This window comes from Trachypithecus francoisi, unplaced genomic scaffold, assembly GCF_009764315.1.
Source record: "Trachypithecus francoisi isolate TF-2019V2 unplaced genomic scaffold, Tfra_2.0 Lachesis_group7, whole genome shotgun sequence".
NCBI lineage: Eukaryota > Metazoa > Chordata > Mammalia > Primates > Cercopithecidae > Trachypithecus > Trachypithecus francoisi.
Genome location: NW_022681472.1, coordinates 26151598 through 26164699, shown reverse-complemented (window position 1 = coordinate 26164699; position 13102 = coordinate 26151598). Strand labels below are relative to the sequence as shown.

The 13102-nt window shown below is 40.8% G+C and overlaps 1 protein-coding gene across 4 annotated transcripts in view; it reads left to right on the top strand.

The window, feature by feature from the left end:
* The first annotated feature begins 4305 nt into the window (after positions 1 to 4305).
* LACTB2 (lactamase beta 2) overlaps positions 4306 to 13102 on the top strand; it is a 35614-nt gene continuing 26817 nt past the window's right edge. For all 4 annotated transcript variants that reach the window (XR_004435473.1, XM_033203392.1, XM_033203393.1 and 1 more), the window contains exons 1-2: positions 4306 to 4673; positions 12073 to 12236. Coding sequence is in view for 3 of the 4 variants with exons in the window: in XM_033203392.1 (XP_033059283.1) it covers positions 4552 to 4673; positions 12073 to 12236 (286 nt within the window). In the remaining variant the exon portion in view is untranslated. The remainder of the gene's footprint in view (positions 4674 to 12072; positions 12237 to 13102) is intronic.

The window sequence follows — 13102 nt, the reverse complement described above, 5'->3', positions numbered from 1 at the left end:
ACAAGTATAATTAAAGGATGTGTAAACCTTTAAGACCGAATACTAAAATGAAACTGAAATCACCTGTTAGTCACATGTGGCATTTTCTAATCTAATGATAAGAGTCTGTCATTATGAATTCAGTACACCCTTTTATAACTATCTCATTGAGGGGAAGAAATAGCATAGGTCCTTTCATGGGCTGACTAGGTTCCAAGCTTTCACTGTATTTGTCAAATAAGTCTAGAAAATACAATTTGCCTCATAACATATCCAAATGGATAACATGTCATGTTTGAAAAGGAGGTTCTTAAATTTGAAGTACTCTAACAAAGTATCATTAACTTAGCCCTACCTACTTTTCAACCTTACACATTCTCAAATCGTATGCCCCCAAGAGCATATGATTGTTGGTCTGTATTCCCAAATAAGCGCTGCTTTCCTTCTATTTCCAAGCCTTTGCTCAAGGTTATTTTCTGCTGTCTAGAATAACTGCCATCTATCTGACGAAATTCTGTCAATCCTTTAAGAATCAGCTCGAAACCCACCATCTTTATGCTTTCCCAGATCATCCCAATAAATATGTTTCTCGCCTTTCTCCTTGCAATCTCATTACTTCAGCTGTACATCTCTTCTAGTATTTACCCACATATGCTTTTTTTAAGAGACAAGGTCTTGTTCCATCACTCAGGCTGGAGTACAGTGGCACAATCATAGCTCACTATAACCTCGAATTCCTGGGCCCAAGTACTCCTCCAGACTCAGCCTCCCAACAGTGCTAGGATTACAGGCATGAGCCACCATACTTGAACCCACATATACTTTAAAAGTATCTCCTTCATGGTTATGACCCTCTAAAAAGCAAAGACTATCTTATTCATTTTTAACATGCCCTCAATACGTCTACAACATTACTTTGCATGTTGTAAGTAGATAATAAACTATTGTAAATGTGACTGAACAGAACGTAAAAAATCTTTGATCTAATTTCTTGGAGAGGACCTTAAACTTCAAGTCACATTTCTAAACATATTCACAAAGACTTAACTTTGTATCTTTTTTTTTTTTTTTTTGAGACAAAGTCTCTGTCGCCCAGGCTGGAATGCAGTGCCGCGATCTCAGCTCACTGCAACCTCCGCCTCCTGGGTTCAAGCGATTCTCCTGCCTCAGTCTCCCAAGCAGCTGGGATTGCAGGTACCTGCCACCATGCCCAGCTAATTTTTGTATTTTTAGCAGAGACAGGGTTTTGCCATGTTGGTCAGGCTGGTCTCGAACTCCTGACCTCAAGTGATCCTCCTGCCTCAGCCTCTGAAAGTGCTGGGATTACAGGCGTGAGCCACTGTACCCAACCAAAAAATGTATCTAACTGTCTATAGGTTTCTTCATCTGGATATACCACAATTACCTCAATTTTATCTCATCTAAAACATAGCTACTATCTACTCTCTATTTGTACTCTTCTTCTAGTATCTCCTGGTATGACCCTATGCAAGTTGCCTTACTTTTAAATCATTTGGCCTATTTCTTCATCTGCCAAATGAGGAGCTTGGCAATTGATTAAATGGAATCCAAAAGGAAAGTGCAGGTGAAAGTTTAATTTTTAAAAAAAGCTAAAGAAACTGGACCCTGTCTCTCAACATATGCAAAAGCCAACTCAAGAAGGATTAAACGTAAGACCTTAAACTATAAAACTACTAGAAGAAAATATAGGTAAAATACATAAGGACATTGGTTCAGGCAAAGATTTTGTGGCTAAGACCTCGAAAGCACATACAACTAAAATAAAAACAGACAAATTTGACTCTATTAAATGAAAAAGCTTCTGCACAGCAAAGGAAACAATGAACAGGGTGCAGAGACATCTGCTGAACAGAAGAAAGTATCTGCAAACTATTCATCTGACAAGGGACTAATATCCAGAACATACAAGAAACTCAAACAACTCAACAAGAGAAAACACAAATAATCCCATCAAAAAGAGGGTAAAGAACATGAATAGACAATTCTCAAAAGAAGACATACAAATGGCCAACAAATATATGAAAAAAATGCTCAACATCACTAATCATCAGGGAAATGCAAATCAAAACCATAATGAGGTATCATCTTATGCCAGTTAGAATAGCTGTTATTAAAAAGACAATAACAAATGCTGAAGAGGATGTAGAGAAAAAGGAACTCTCATACACAGTTGGTGGGAATGTAAATTAGTACAACCACTATGGAAAACAGTACAGAGATTTATAAAATACACACATACACACACACACACACACACACACACAAATAGAACTATCATATGATCTAGCAATCCCACTACTATTTGTATATCAAAGGGAGAACTGCACCTGCATGTTTATCGCAGCATTATTCACAATAGGAAAGATATGAAATCAACCTAAAAGTCCATCAACAAACAAATGGATAAAGAAAATGTGATATATACACATAATAAAATACTATTTAGCCATAAAAAATAATGAAATCATGTCATTTGCAGCAACATGGATGGAACTAGAGGTTACTATGCTAAGTGAAATAATCCAAGCATAGAAAGACAAATATCACATATTCTCATTCATACATGGGAGCTAAAAAGTTTACTTCAGCCAGGCACGGTGGCTCAAGCCTGTAATCCTAGTGCTTTGGGAGACCAAAGCAGGAGGATCACCTGAATCGCTTGAGTTCAAGAGTTCAAGGTTACAGTGAGCTATGCTAGTGCCACTGCACTACAGCCTGGGTGAAAGCCAGACCCTGTAAGTAAATAAGTAAGTTAAGTCAGGAAATTAATTAAGCTAAAGGATAAAAGAATGGGTGTGCCCCGATTCTCAGGAGGACTTTTCAGCAGAGTTCTTAAAAAGGGAAGATGTGCATAGCTTCCTGCCTGAATAGCCATTAATTGATGGCTATAGTAAATACATATTGACAGACTGAAATGCCTGAGGTAGGAGAATGAACTCAATGAACTGACTACAGGATCTGTGTATTTTCTTTTAGGTAATTTATAACTCAACTTTTTTAATGGGAAGCGGTAGTTAACACTGGATAGTTAATACTTGGCTGATTAGAAACCAACTTGTTACAGAGAAAATGAGTCCCTGCCATCTTGGACATAAAACAGCTCCACAAGACCAGCCTAGCTCTCTGGGCAGGCGGGTAACACTGGGAGGCAGAGGCATGCTCCTTGAATCTCACAGAGGGGGTCAAGTGTTAGTACGAGGCAGGTAGGAGCAAGGCTGCACACACTGACTCTGTCACCTGGGCAGCCGCCCAATTCCCATTTATCATTTGTAACAAAAATAGTGTCCACCTCTTAATAATGTTTTGAGGATTAAAGGAGTTAAGTGGGATGTTTGTAGAAAGCACTTAGGCACAGTAGGAAGTACTAAGTAAATATGTCTTACCAGTATTTATTATAAAAGATGAACAGGATGGCCAGGCATGGTGGCTCACACCTCTAATCCCAGCACTTTGGGAGGCCGAGGCGGGTGGATCACCTGAGGTCAGGAGATCGAGACCATCCTGGCTAACACACTGAAACCCCATCTCTACTAAAAATACAAAAAATTAGCCGGGCGTGGTGGCAGGTGCCTGTAGTCCCAGCTACTCAGGAGGCTGAGGCAGGAGAATGGCGTGAACCCGGAAGACGGAGCTTGCAGTGAGCCGAAACAGCGCCACCGCACTCCAGCCTGGGCGGCAGAGCGAGACTCCCTCTCAAAAAAAAAAAAGGGGGGGGGGGGGCCGGGCGCGGTGGCTCAAGCGTGTAATCCCAGCACTTTGGGAGGCCGAGACGGGCGGATCACGAGGTCAGAAGATCAAGACCATCCTGGCTAATACGATGAAACCCCGTCTCTACTAAAAAATACAAAAAAAAACTAGCCGGGCGAGGTGGCGGGCGCCTGTAGTCCCAGCTACTGGGGAGGCTGAGGCAGGAGAATGGCGTAAACCCGGGAGGCGGAGCTTGCAGTGAGCTGAGATCCGGCCACTGCACTCCAGCCTGGGCGACAGAGCGAGACTCCGTCCCAAAAAAAAAAAAAAAAAAAAAAAAAAGATGAACAGGCTACCACTACTACACACATACACACACACAGCCACTGCCTAAAAGTCTGGCAATTCTTACTGGGATTTATTACTGAATAACGAACAGTTACCAAACCTGTCTGCCCCATCACAAGACTCTTCCAGATTAAAATTTCTCTCGCCCACTTGGATCCACTCGCCTGTCTAGGTCACAAACTCGTGAAGCACCAGCCCCCGTGACAGAGCCAGATTCCCGCTTCGCCTCACGCCACCTCACGCCTCGCGCCAGCCTTCCCACCACTGCCCGCGCAGCCCCCGAGGTGTCACGTGACCTCTGGTTCCGCCCCCGGCCGAACTGCGGGATCCCCGCCCCACCTCGCCCGCGGTGTCACATGATACCTGCCCTCCCCCCGCCCCCGTCCCCGCTAGCCAATCCCCTCCCTCCCGGCTTGCGCGGCGTCACATGGACGCTACTCGCTGTCCCCGGCCTGTTGGTTTGTTCCGCAGTGGAGTATCCAGATAGGCAACGCTGCGGCGCCGGCTGAGGCGGGAATGGCTGCTATACTGCAGCGCGTCGAGCGGCTGTCCAATCGAGTCGTGCGTGTGTTGGGCTGTAACCCGGGTCCCATGACCCTCCAGGGCACTAACACCTACCTAGTGGGGACCGGCCCCAGGTAAACGTTCTTCTCCAACCTCCCCAACGTACGCGGCAGGCCACGGAGCCCGGGCTGTGACTGATCGCTGGTGTGCGGGCAGTGGAGAGCGCCGCGTCCTGTCCCTAGCAGGGCAGCCCCGCGCCTAGCGGCCCGCCGGGACTGCACGCAAGACACTCGGATCTCGAAGCTAGCTAAAATACGACCACCCCGGATGATAGCTCTCTAATTTAGCGAGAAATGGAAAAAAAAAAAAGAAAGAAAGAAACTTCCTGTTTTGAAACCCGATTTACTCTGCTTGATGTTTGAATGCCAGAGTGTGCGTGTTTAAACTTGAGAAAATTCGGATGTCAAGAGTCCAAGAAAGCGTTTACTCTGCTCACTTGACTTTAACTGGTGTTTTGCCCAGAGTATAACTTCCCTTCTCAAAAGCGATTAATTATGTTGAGGCGATTTCCTCAACTCAGCAGCAGAGGGCAGGATTCTCTTGGCTTCCAAATTGGTTGTCTGTAGCCTGTGGGATCCTAAGAGGAGCTGACGTAACTAATTTGGAGAAGTTTTTTGTTTCAATTGTGTATGACCTTGTTTGAGTTTAATTTGCAGACACAGTAACACACCTGTATTTCTAAGAGGATACTTTTGCTCTTGTTTAACTGCATTCTGTTTTAGTGAAATTATACAGGAATGGGAGATTTGGTTTACTGCATAGTAAGTCTTAGACATTTAGCAAGTTTTGTAGTCTTTACTGGATGAACCAAGAAAAATGTAGTCTCTTGAGCATAGAATTTAATTGTGCAGTCAAGACATAAATAATTTTTAAAATATAATTGATTACTAAAAACGATTTAGTGAGTACAGTTAATTGAGTTTTCCTTGGAAGTGTCTACTGTTTGGCGTTTTTCCAGTAAATAAGAATTTTAGAAGCAGCAGACCTGCAAGGTGGGCAGGTAAAAGATTAAGCTCAGAGTAAACAAGGCAGGGTCAGGTAGTTACCAAAGGTTTAGGCTACCACCAGAATCTAGGAGGATAGAGAATTAAGCAGGAAAAATGCCAGATCTCTAGGTTACAGTCTGTCTTGGCTGGGAGTCCCTCAACCAAGTAAATTCATAGGCGGTCTCTCTTCGGTGTGTCATCTTAAACTAGTCAATACCTCAGACAAAAGATGCATATTATCAGAATTACCCTGGAAAGTCTCTTACAAGAACACCATGTTGGAGATCAGTGTATTGTCTCAGTAAGTTCAGCACAACCTGCCTTTTTTCCAGCGTTGAAACAGATGGCTGATTCTGTTTGAAAACCAGATGAAGAAATTGGCTTGTGTTTAGGGGCTATGTTGTACGAAAAATACACACTGTATCTTTAAACACTAGAATCACACTCAACATAGCAAAGTGCTAGTGCTAAAAGAGACTTAAAGACTGAGGGAAAAACAGATTTATAGTCGCCCGTCTTAAATTACTTAGCACTGTTGCTCACATAAATTAATGGAGTGGAATGGCCAGTGGAATTACTTGCACTATGTAAATTATTTCTCCATATAGTTGAACTAGAGAGTCTGTATAGTTGAGCTAGAAATAAGTGTAGATGATGCTACTGTATAAAGTAAAACGTGTACAGTAAAAGGTGGCTAGAAATTAATATTAATTGACCTCTTGTCAGATGTTCTGAGATTGGTATCCACCCATTCCGCTTCACAAAACAGTTCTAAGATCACAAGCAGCTTTTGTATCACTAACCTCAATGGTATTTTTCTGTTCTCATCTTCCTTGAACTTCAGTGCTTTGATACCATTGACCACTCCCTCCTTAATTTGCCAACACCACATTCTTCAGGTTTCCTCTTACCTCTCGAGCTGCTCTTTCTCTTTCACCTTGATAGAGTCACCTTCTTTACCAAATCTTTAATGATTTAGTTATTCAAGATGTAATCCTCATCTCTCATGTCCTTCTGTTTTCTCTAGGTGATCTCATCTACTTCTTTGGCTTTACCTTTATTATCTGTTTATTATTAACTACCAAATATATAGCTCCAGTTCAAATTCCAAACTTGATCTTCAGACTAAGTAGCCAACTTTTAAATCTATTTGCATAACTCACTGCTGTCTGGAACTCAGTGTTTTCCATACTGAACTCATAACTTTTCCCAGAAAACTGCCAGGTCCTCCTCCAGTTGTTCATATCTTGGTAAACAAAACCATCAAAGGAAATGCCTAAATACCCTCCCAGACATTTATTTGCTTCCTACTGCATATCCAAGCCATTATGAAGATCTCTTCATGTCCCCTGCTACCACTCAGTCCAAGCCAGCACAACTCTTGCTTAGGCTACTGTAATAGCCTCCTAACTGGCTTCTGTACGACTACTTCTGTCTCTCTCCAATCCAATCTTCCCTATGTAGCCTGAGTGGTATGTTAGGAATGAAAATTGGAAGGCCTTATGTATTCTGACCTCCATCAGTCTTATCAGGCTCCTGTCAAACCTCTCCCATTCCAGCCATGCTGGCCTTATAGTGTTTCAGATGAGGTTTATGGTACCCTGTCTCAGGGCCTGCATGCATGCTTTCCTCTTTCTTCCACTCTTCCCTCCCTTCTTTATCCAGCTAATCTCATTCATCCTTTAGAGCACGGCTGAAATACCATTCCCTCATGGAAGTCTTCCCTGATGCATCAGACTGTATTAGAAGCACTCCATACTTTTCATGGTCCTTATCTCAATGATAATGAAATGATTTTTTTTTTTTTTTTTTTTTTTTTGAGACGGAGTCTCGCTCTGTCACCCGGGCGGGAGTACAGTGGCCAGATCTCAGCTCACTGCAAGCTCCGCCTCCCGGGTTTACGCCATTCTCCTGCCTCAGCCTCCCAAGTAGCTGGGACTACAGGCGCCCACCACCTCGCCCGGCTAGATTTTTGTATTTTTTAGTAGAGACGGGGTTTCACTGTGTTAGCCAGGATGGTCTCGATCTCCTGACCTCGTGATCCACCTGTCTCGGCCTCCCAAAGTGCTGGGATTACAGGCTTGAGCCACCGCGCCCGGCCTATGAAATGATTTTTTTGTGCAAGAAGCTTAGTGTCTTTCCACACCTTCATACCCCACTATAACATCAGTTCAGTGAAAGCGTATTCATGGCTATATCCCCAGCACCTAGCACAGAGCCTTATACATGGTACAGGTAGAACACTAAATAGTTGCTGAATGAATGAGCATTCTGTACATTTTCTCTTAATTTTCACTATAATGACTCCAAGACTGCTGGATAACTATAGTTTTAGCCCGTCTTCCTTTCTCATCTGATCAGCCCATGAATGCCAAAAGAATTTCACTAAAATACTGCTAGACCTAACTGTGATGCTTAGTACATAGGCACTCCATAAGCATTTGAATCAACAAATGACAGCCAAATTGTCCAGTATTTTCACTTTCCTCCTCTGCTCAAGAACCTCTAAAAGCTGCAATTTTAACCTTTCCTATCAAAATTGTACATACTTTGTGGGCAGATAGTGTGGCTGATAATAGAAAAAGGCAGTCAAGTGGAATAGAATTAAAACTCTGGACTCTGGTTACCTAGATTAGAATCCTGGTGCCATTTACTAGCCATATGACTTTGAACAAGACAGTTCTAAGCTTCAGATGCGTGATACAACCCAGTGAAGGTTGTATAGTATCTACCTCATTAGATGTTATGAGGATTCAGTGAAATTTAAGTGAAAAAACATATATGAAAAGTACTTAACAAGTTCTAGCACATGGAAAACATACCGTGTTAGCTATTATTTTTATCACTTCTGCTTTCCTCATAACATCTAGACAACACTGGGCTCATAGTAAGTGTTCAGAAAATATCTAATGATTTTGTAAGAGTGACAGCAAATAGAGACCAGTTAATACCTATCTTAATATTGATATAAAATACCTATAACAAGGAATTTGATTCTACTAATTTTCCATCAATTGAAAATTTTTTTCTCATTCGTGTAGCAAATAGTTATTGTGTGCCTACTGTGTGCCAGACACTTTGCTCTAGTGAATAAATCGTTCATAGACCTATACAGATTCATCTATACTCTTCTCTTGAGCCCTTGATTAGCATAATTTGCATTTGCAAAATGACTTCCTAAGATACAGGATATTATTGTCTTGACCAAAAAGAACAAAGTCAGCTAGCCCATGTAGAGATGATACTATCCAATCATCTATTATAACTATTCACAGACATCATGGTTAGAGTAACTGTTTGCTAAGGGAGAAACTAATAACATTTTTTTCAATGTCAAAACTGTTAACAGTTTTTTCAAATGTATAGCTGAAGTTTTATTTTTGCCACATAAAGAATGATTCTAAGCACTTAACCTAAGCAATCGCCTTCTGCTAGAGAGGCAGTGTTTTCAATGGGGACCTTGTGTCTGAACATCTAGTGCTTCCCAGCACTGCCTCTTGCTGGTTATATGACCTGGAGCAAATCACTTAGCCTTTCTGAAGACTAGTTTTCTTAAAATAAATAATTAATAAAGTAATAATTCCTCCCTAGAGTTGATATGAGGATCAAAAGAAATAGTAAATATGAAAGCTCCAAATGGTTTAAATTGCTGTGTCAATGTAATATGTTATCAGTGTGACTTTTTTTTTTTCCCTCAAAGCTTGGTGCAAACTCATGTTTTAGGTTTGATAGTATCTAGACACCCCTCCTTTGTTCTGAATAGATTATATTAATTCCAGAACTTTTTTCTGTTTTCTTTCTTTTGAGAGCCCTTCTTTTGTCAATTCCAATTTTGTTAGACAAAGACAGGGCCATTAAGAGATCTAAAACTGGAGGCCCAGAAACATGTTCTTCAGTACCACAGTCATATGGTCACTCAAACTTTCACCTGCAAACAACCAGCACAGGCATTCTAAAAGATCTGTTTTCTTTGCTACTAGATTTTATCAAATTTGTGTATCAACCCTTTTAATTTTGTCATGACTTTTGGTCAGTGTGATGTGATCTGGTCTTTAAATTACAGAAATTTATATTCATTTTTAGATTATGAGATATTTCAAAACAGAGTTTCTTGGAAGGACGGGAAGGCAAGGATTAAGAAATAATTTTAAAAGTGGTGGGGCCTTGACGGATTGAAAAAATTTGAGTCTTAACTGAAGCGTGGAAGGATTCTTTTTGAGGACCAGAAGACCCACAAAAATAGTCCCAGTGACTCTAGGGGCAGTAAGAATTTGTGGTAAATAACCCCAAAAGCATGGAGGCAGCCAAAATCTAGGATGGGTGGGCTAGAGAGTGTTATTGGAGGTATCATAGTATTATAGTCTTGTGTATTTTTAATTTAGCATGACTAAATATGCACAGTGCTAAGTGCAGTACAGTGTATTATAGATAAACAAATAAATCCATAAATTCCTTGAACCAAACAGACAAGCTTTCTGCCCTGAAGGGACTCAAATTTGTAGGGTGGTATTGGGTGTGGAAATAGACAAGAAACAAGTAAATATGTAAATACATAATATGTTACATGGTAATAACGTGTAATAACATTTTTTTGCTGTGGAAAAAAAGCGAGGTAAGATGGCTAGGAATAGCATCAGAATTCTCTCTGACCCAAGTCAAACTCATCTCAAATTTGCTCCCTCCAGGGTTTACCTTCTTGATTAATGGCACACCAATCCTCCCACCTAGAAACCTCAGAATCGCCAACTGTTTCCCTTCTTCCACATCTAGTTGTTTAACAAATATCCTGTTGGTTGGTTGATTGTACTTTCTAAATGTTCTTTAAGCCATCTCTTCCTTATATTTCAACTACCAACAGAACCCTATAATAAATGCCCCCTTGGTCCAATGTAACCACCTGGGCTCCTGTCTGCGGATAGGACAGTTCAACACTGTGTTTCTGAAGGACATCTACTGTGCTACAGAACATAGGGTGCAGATAGAAGCCAATGGGCTATGAGGCCATTGCCCTCCTCCCTTATGAGAGGCCAGTTTGTTTTTGTTGGCTCTGGGTCTCAGGGAGTAGGGTTAGGGAAACAAACCAACCAATAAAAAATAGCCATCCAGTTACTCACTGTTTAATTTTAATGCTTTACAAAATGCTTTCTATTGTGTGTTACTTTTATTGTTTATTTCCAGTCATATGCAGTTCCCCTTCTCACCAACAGTTGAATGTAAGCAGGGTTGTTTTGTCCTGCTTACTGCAAGAACAAAGTTGTAGCACATATTACGTAATCCGTAAACAGTTATTGATCAATGAATGAATAACTCAGACTTTTCATCGAGGCTAATCTGTCAGCCACCATGAATTAGTGAGGTGTTACTGTGAAACACCACGAGTAAAGAAGTTTGTGAATTGGATCTTGAGCTGGGCATGGTGGCTCAACGCCTATAATCCCAGCACTTTGGGAGGCTAAGGTGGGAGGACTGCTTGACCCCAGGAGTTAAGAGACCAGCCTGGGCAATATAACGAAATACCATCTCTACAAAAATGAGCCGGGCTTGATGGCGCATACCTGAGTCCCAGCTACTCAGGAGGTGGATGTGGGAGAATCGCTTGCACCCAGGAGGTCAAGGCTGCAATGAGCCGAGATCACATCACTGCACTCCAGCCTGGGTGACAGAGCAAGACACTGACTCCAAAAAAAAAAAAAAAAAAATGGATCTTGAGGCACATGTCACCCCGATGTCTTTAGTTCAGCAAAACTTCATAAAGGCCACTTCATGAAATCATGAGGAAGGGCAAACAAAATATAAGGAAGATTCAGAACCACAAGCAAAAAAAAAACAGCTAATTGGGTTGTCTAAGTAAAGAATGAAAATAGCTCTGACGTTTTTCCCATGCTTCACTAAAGCCTTCATTTTCATGTGTCAGGGTGCTAATGTAAAACTTCAGTGATAAGTTCTATATATAGTGCCAAAGACTAGTTCCTTTAGGGATGCCATTGAATCAAAATCTTTCATATCTATAAAACTTTTGAAATATACTGAGATATGAAATCTCAAAGGCAGATAGATAAGAGCACATATTCTGGCATCAGAATACCTGGGTTTGAAAGATGTTTCTGCCATTTATCTGTAGAGTAACCTGGGCAAGTTACTTCTAAATATAATGATAAAATATCTATGTTAACCAGTTGTTATGAGGAATGCAATTGTTAAAATATGTAAGGTCCTTGGAATGGTGCCATGTTTTCTTTAATTGCTATGTAAATGTTCAAGATTATTGCTATTATTCCTTGTTTAGACTTAGATTTAGCTCTAATTTTTTTCAGAAAACTTAGGGTGAGATTACTGTAGTTAAGCTGAAGTGACATAGCTGGTTTTTGAGCATGTTGAAAGTAAAATCATTTTTGCAGTTTCTTTAATGTAAATTATCTGTGTACAAAATAATGCTAATATCAACTCAGCGTTCCAATTGTGTGATTATCTTCCATTTAATTTTCAGGAGAATCCTCATTGACACTGGAGAACCAGCAATTCCAGAATATATCAGCTGTTTAAAGCAGGCTCTAACTGAATTTAACACAGCAATCCAGGAAATTGTAGTGACTCACTGGCACCACGATCATTCTGGAGGCATAGGAGATATTTGTAAAAGCATCAATAATGGTAAACAGAAAACATTCATTAAGCTCATTGAGGAAAGCCATGTTTGAAGAATAATTTATTTCAGTTACAGAGCTAAGTAGTCTATAAACCACTTACTAAATGCCTCAGTTTTAAATGGTACTTTTAGAAATTGATGAGACTGTTGAATATTGTGCCTAGTTTTAACAAAGGAAGAACGGAAAGTCCTGATTTCTGTTTCAAATCCTCAATTTTACTTTAGTCTGTGAGTTACTATTCAGACTCAATCATAACCAACAACTGTTGAGCATTTACTCTGTGCCAGACACTGCACTAAACAATTTATGTGGATACTGTGAGATAGGTGCTCTTATTGTTCACATTCTAACAGATTATCTCAGGCCTTCTGTAACTTTAAGGCAATTACTAAGATATGCTGAAATTCAGGGAAGATATCATTGTATTGATAATTCATTGTCCCTGAAATCTATACAGTACTGATATTTTCCATCTCTTTATTTCCTCATCCCACCATCATATACCTGGATTCGTTCATTCATTCATTAAACAAATATTCCTTTTACTGTTGTATGTCAGACAGTGTTGTTGGCACAAGGGGTATGGCAGTGAACAAAACAGACACTGTTCTCATGGAGCTTTATTCCAGTAGGGACGTTAATGGTAAATAAATAATAGATCAGTCTGGGTGCAGTGGCTCATGCCTGTAATCCCAACACTTTGGGAGGTCAAGGTGGGTGGATTGCTTGAGCTTAGGAGTTAAAGACCAGCTTGGGAAACATAGCAAGACCCTGTCTCTCCAAAAAAAGTACAAAAGTTTCCCTGGTATGGTGGCATGCACTTGAAGTCCCAGCTACTCGGGAAGCCAAGGTGGACAGATTGCTTGAGCC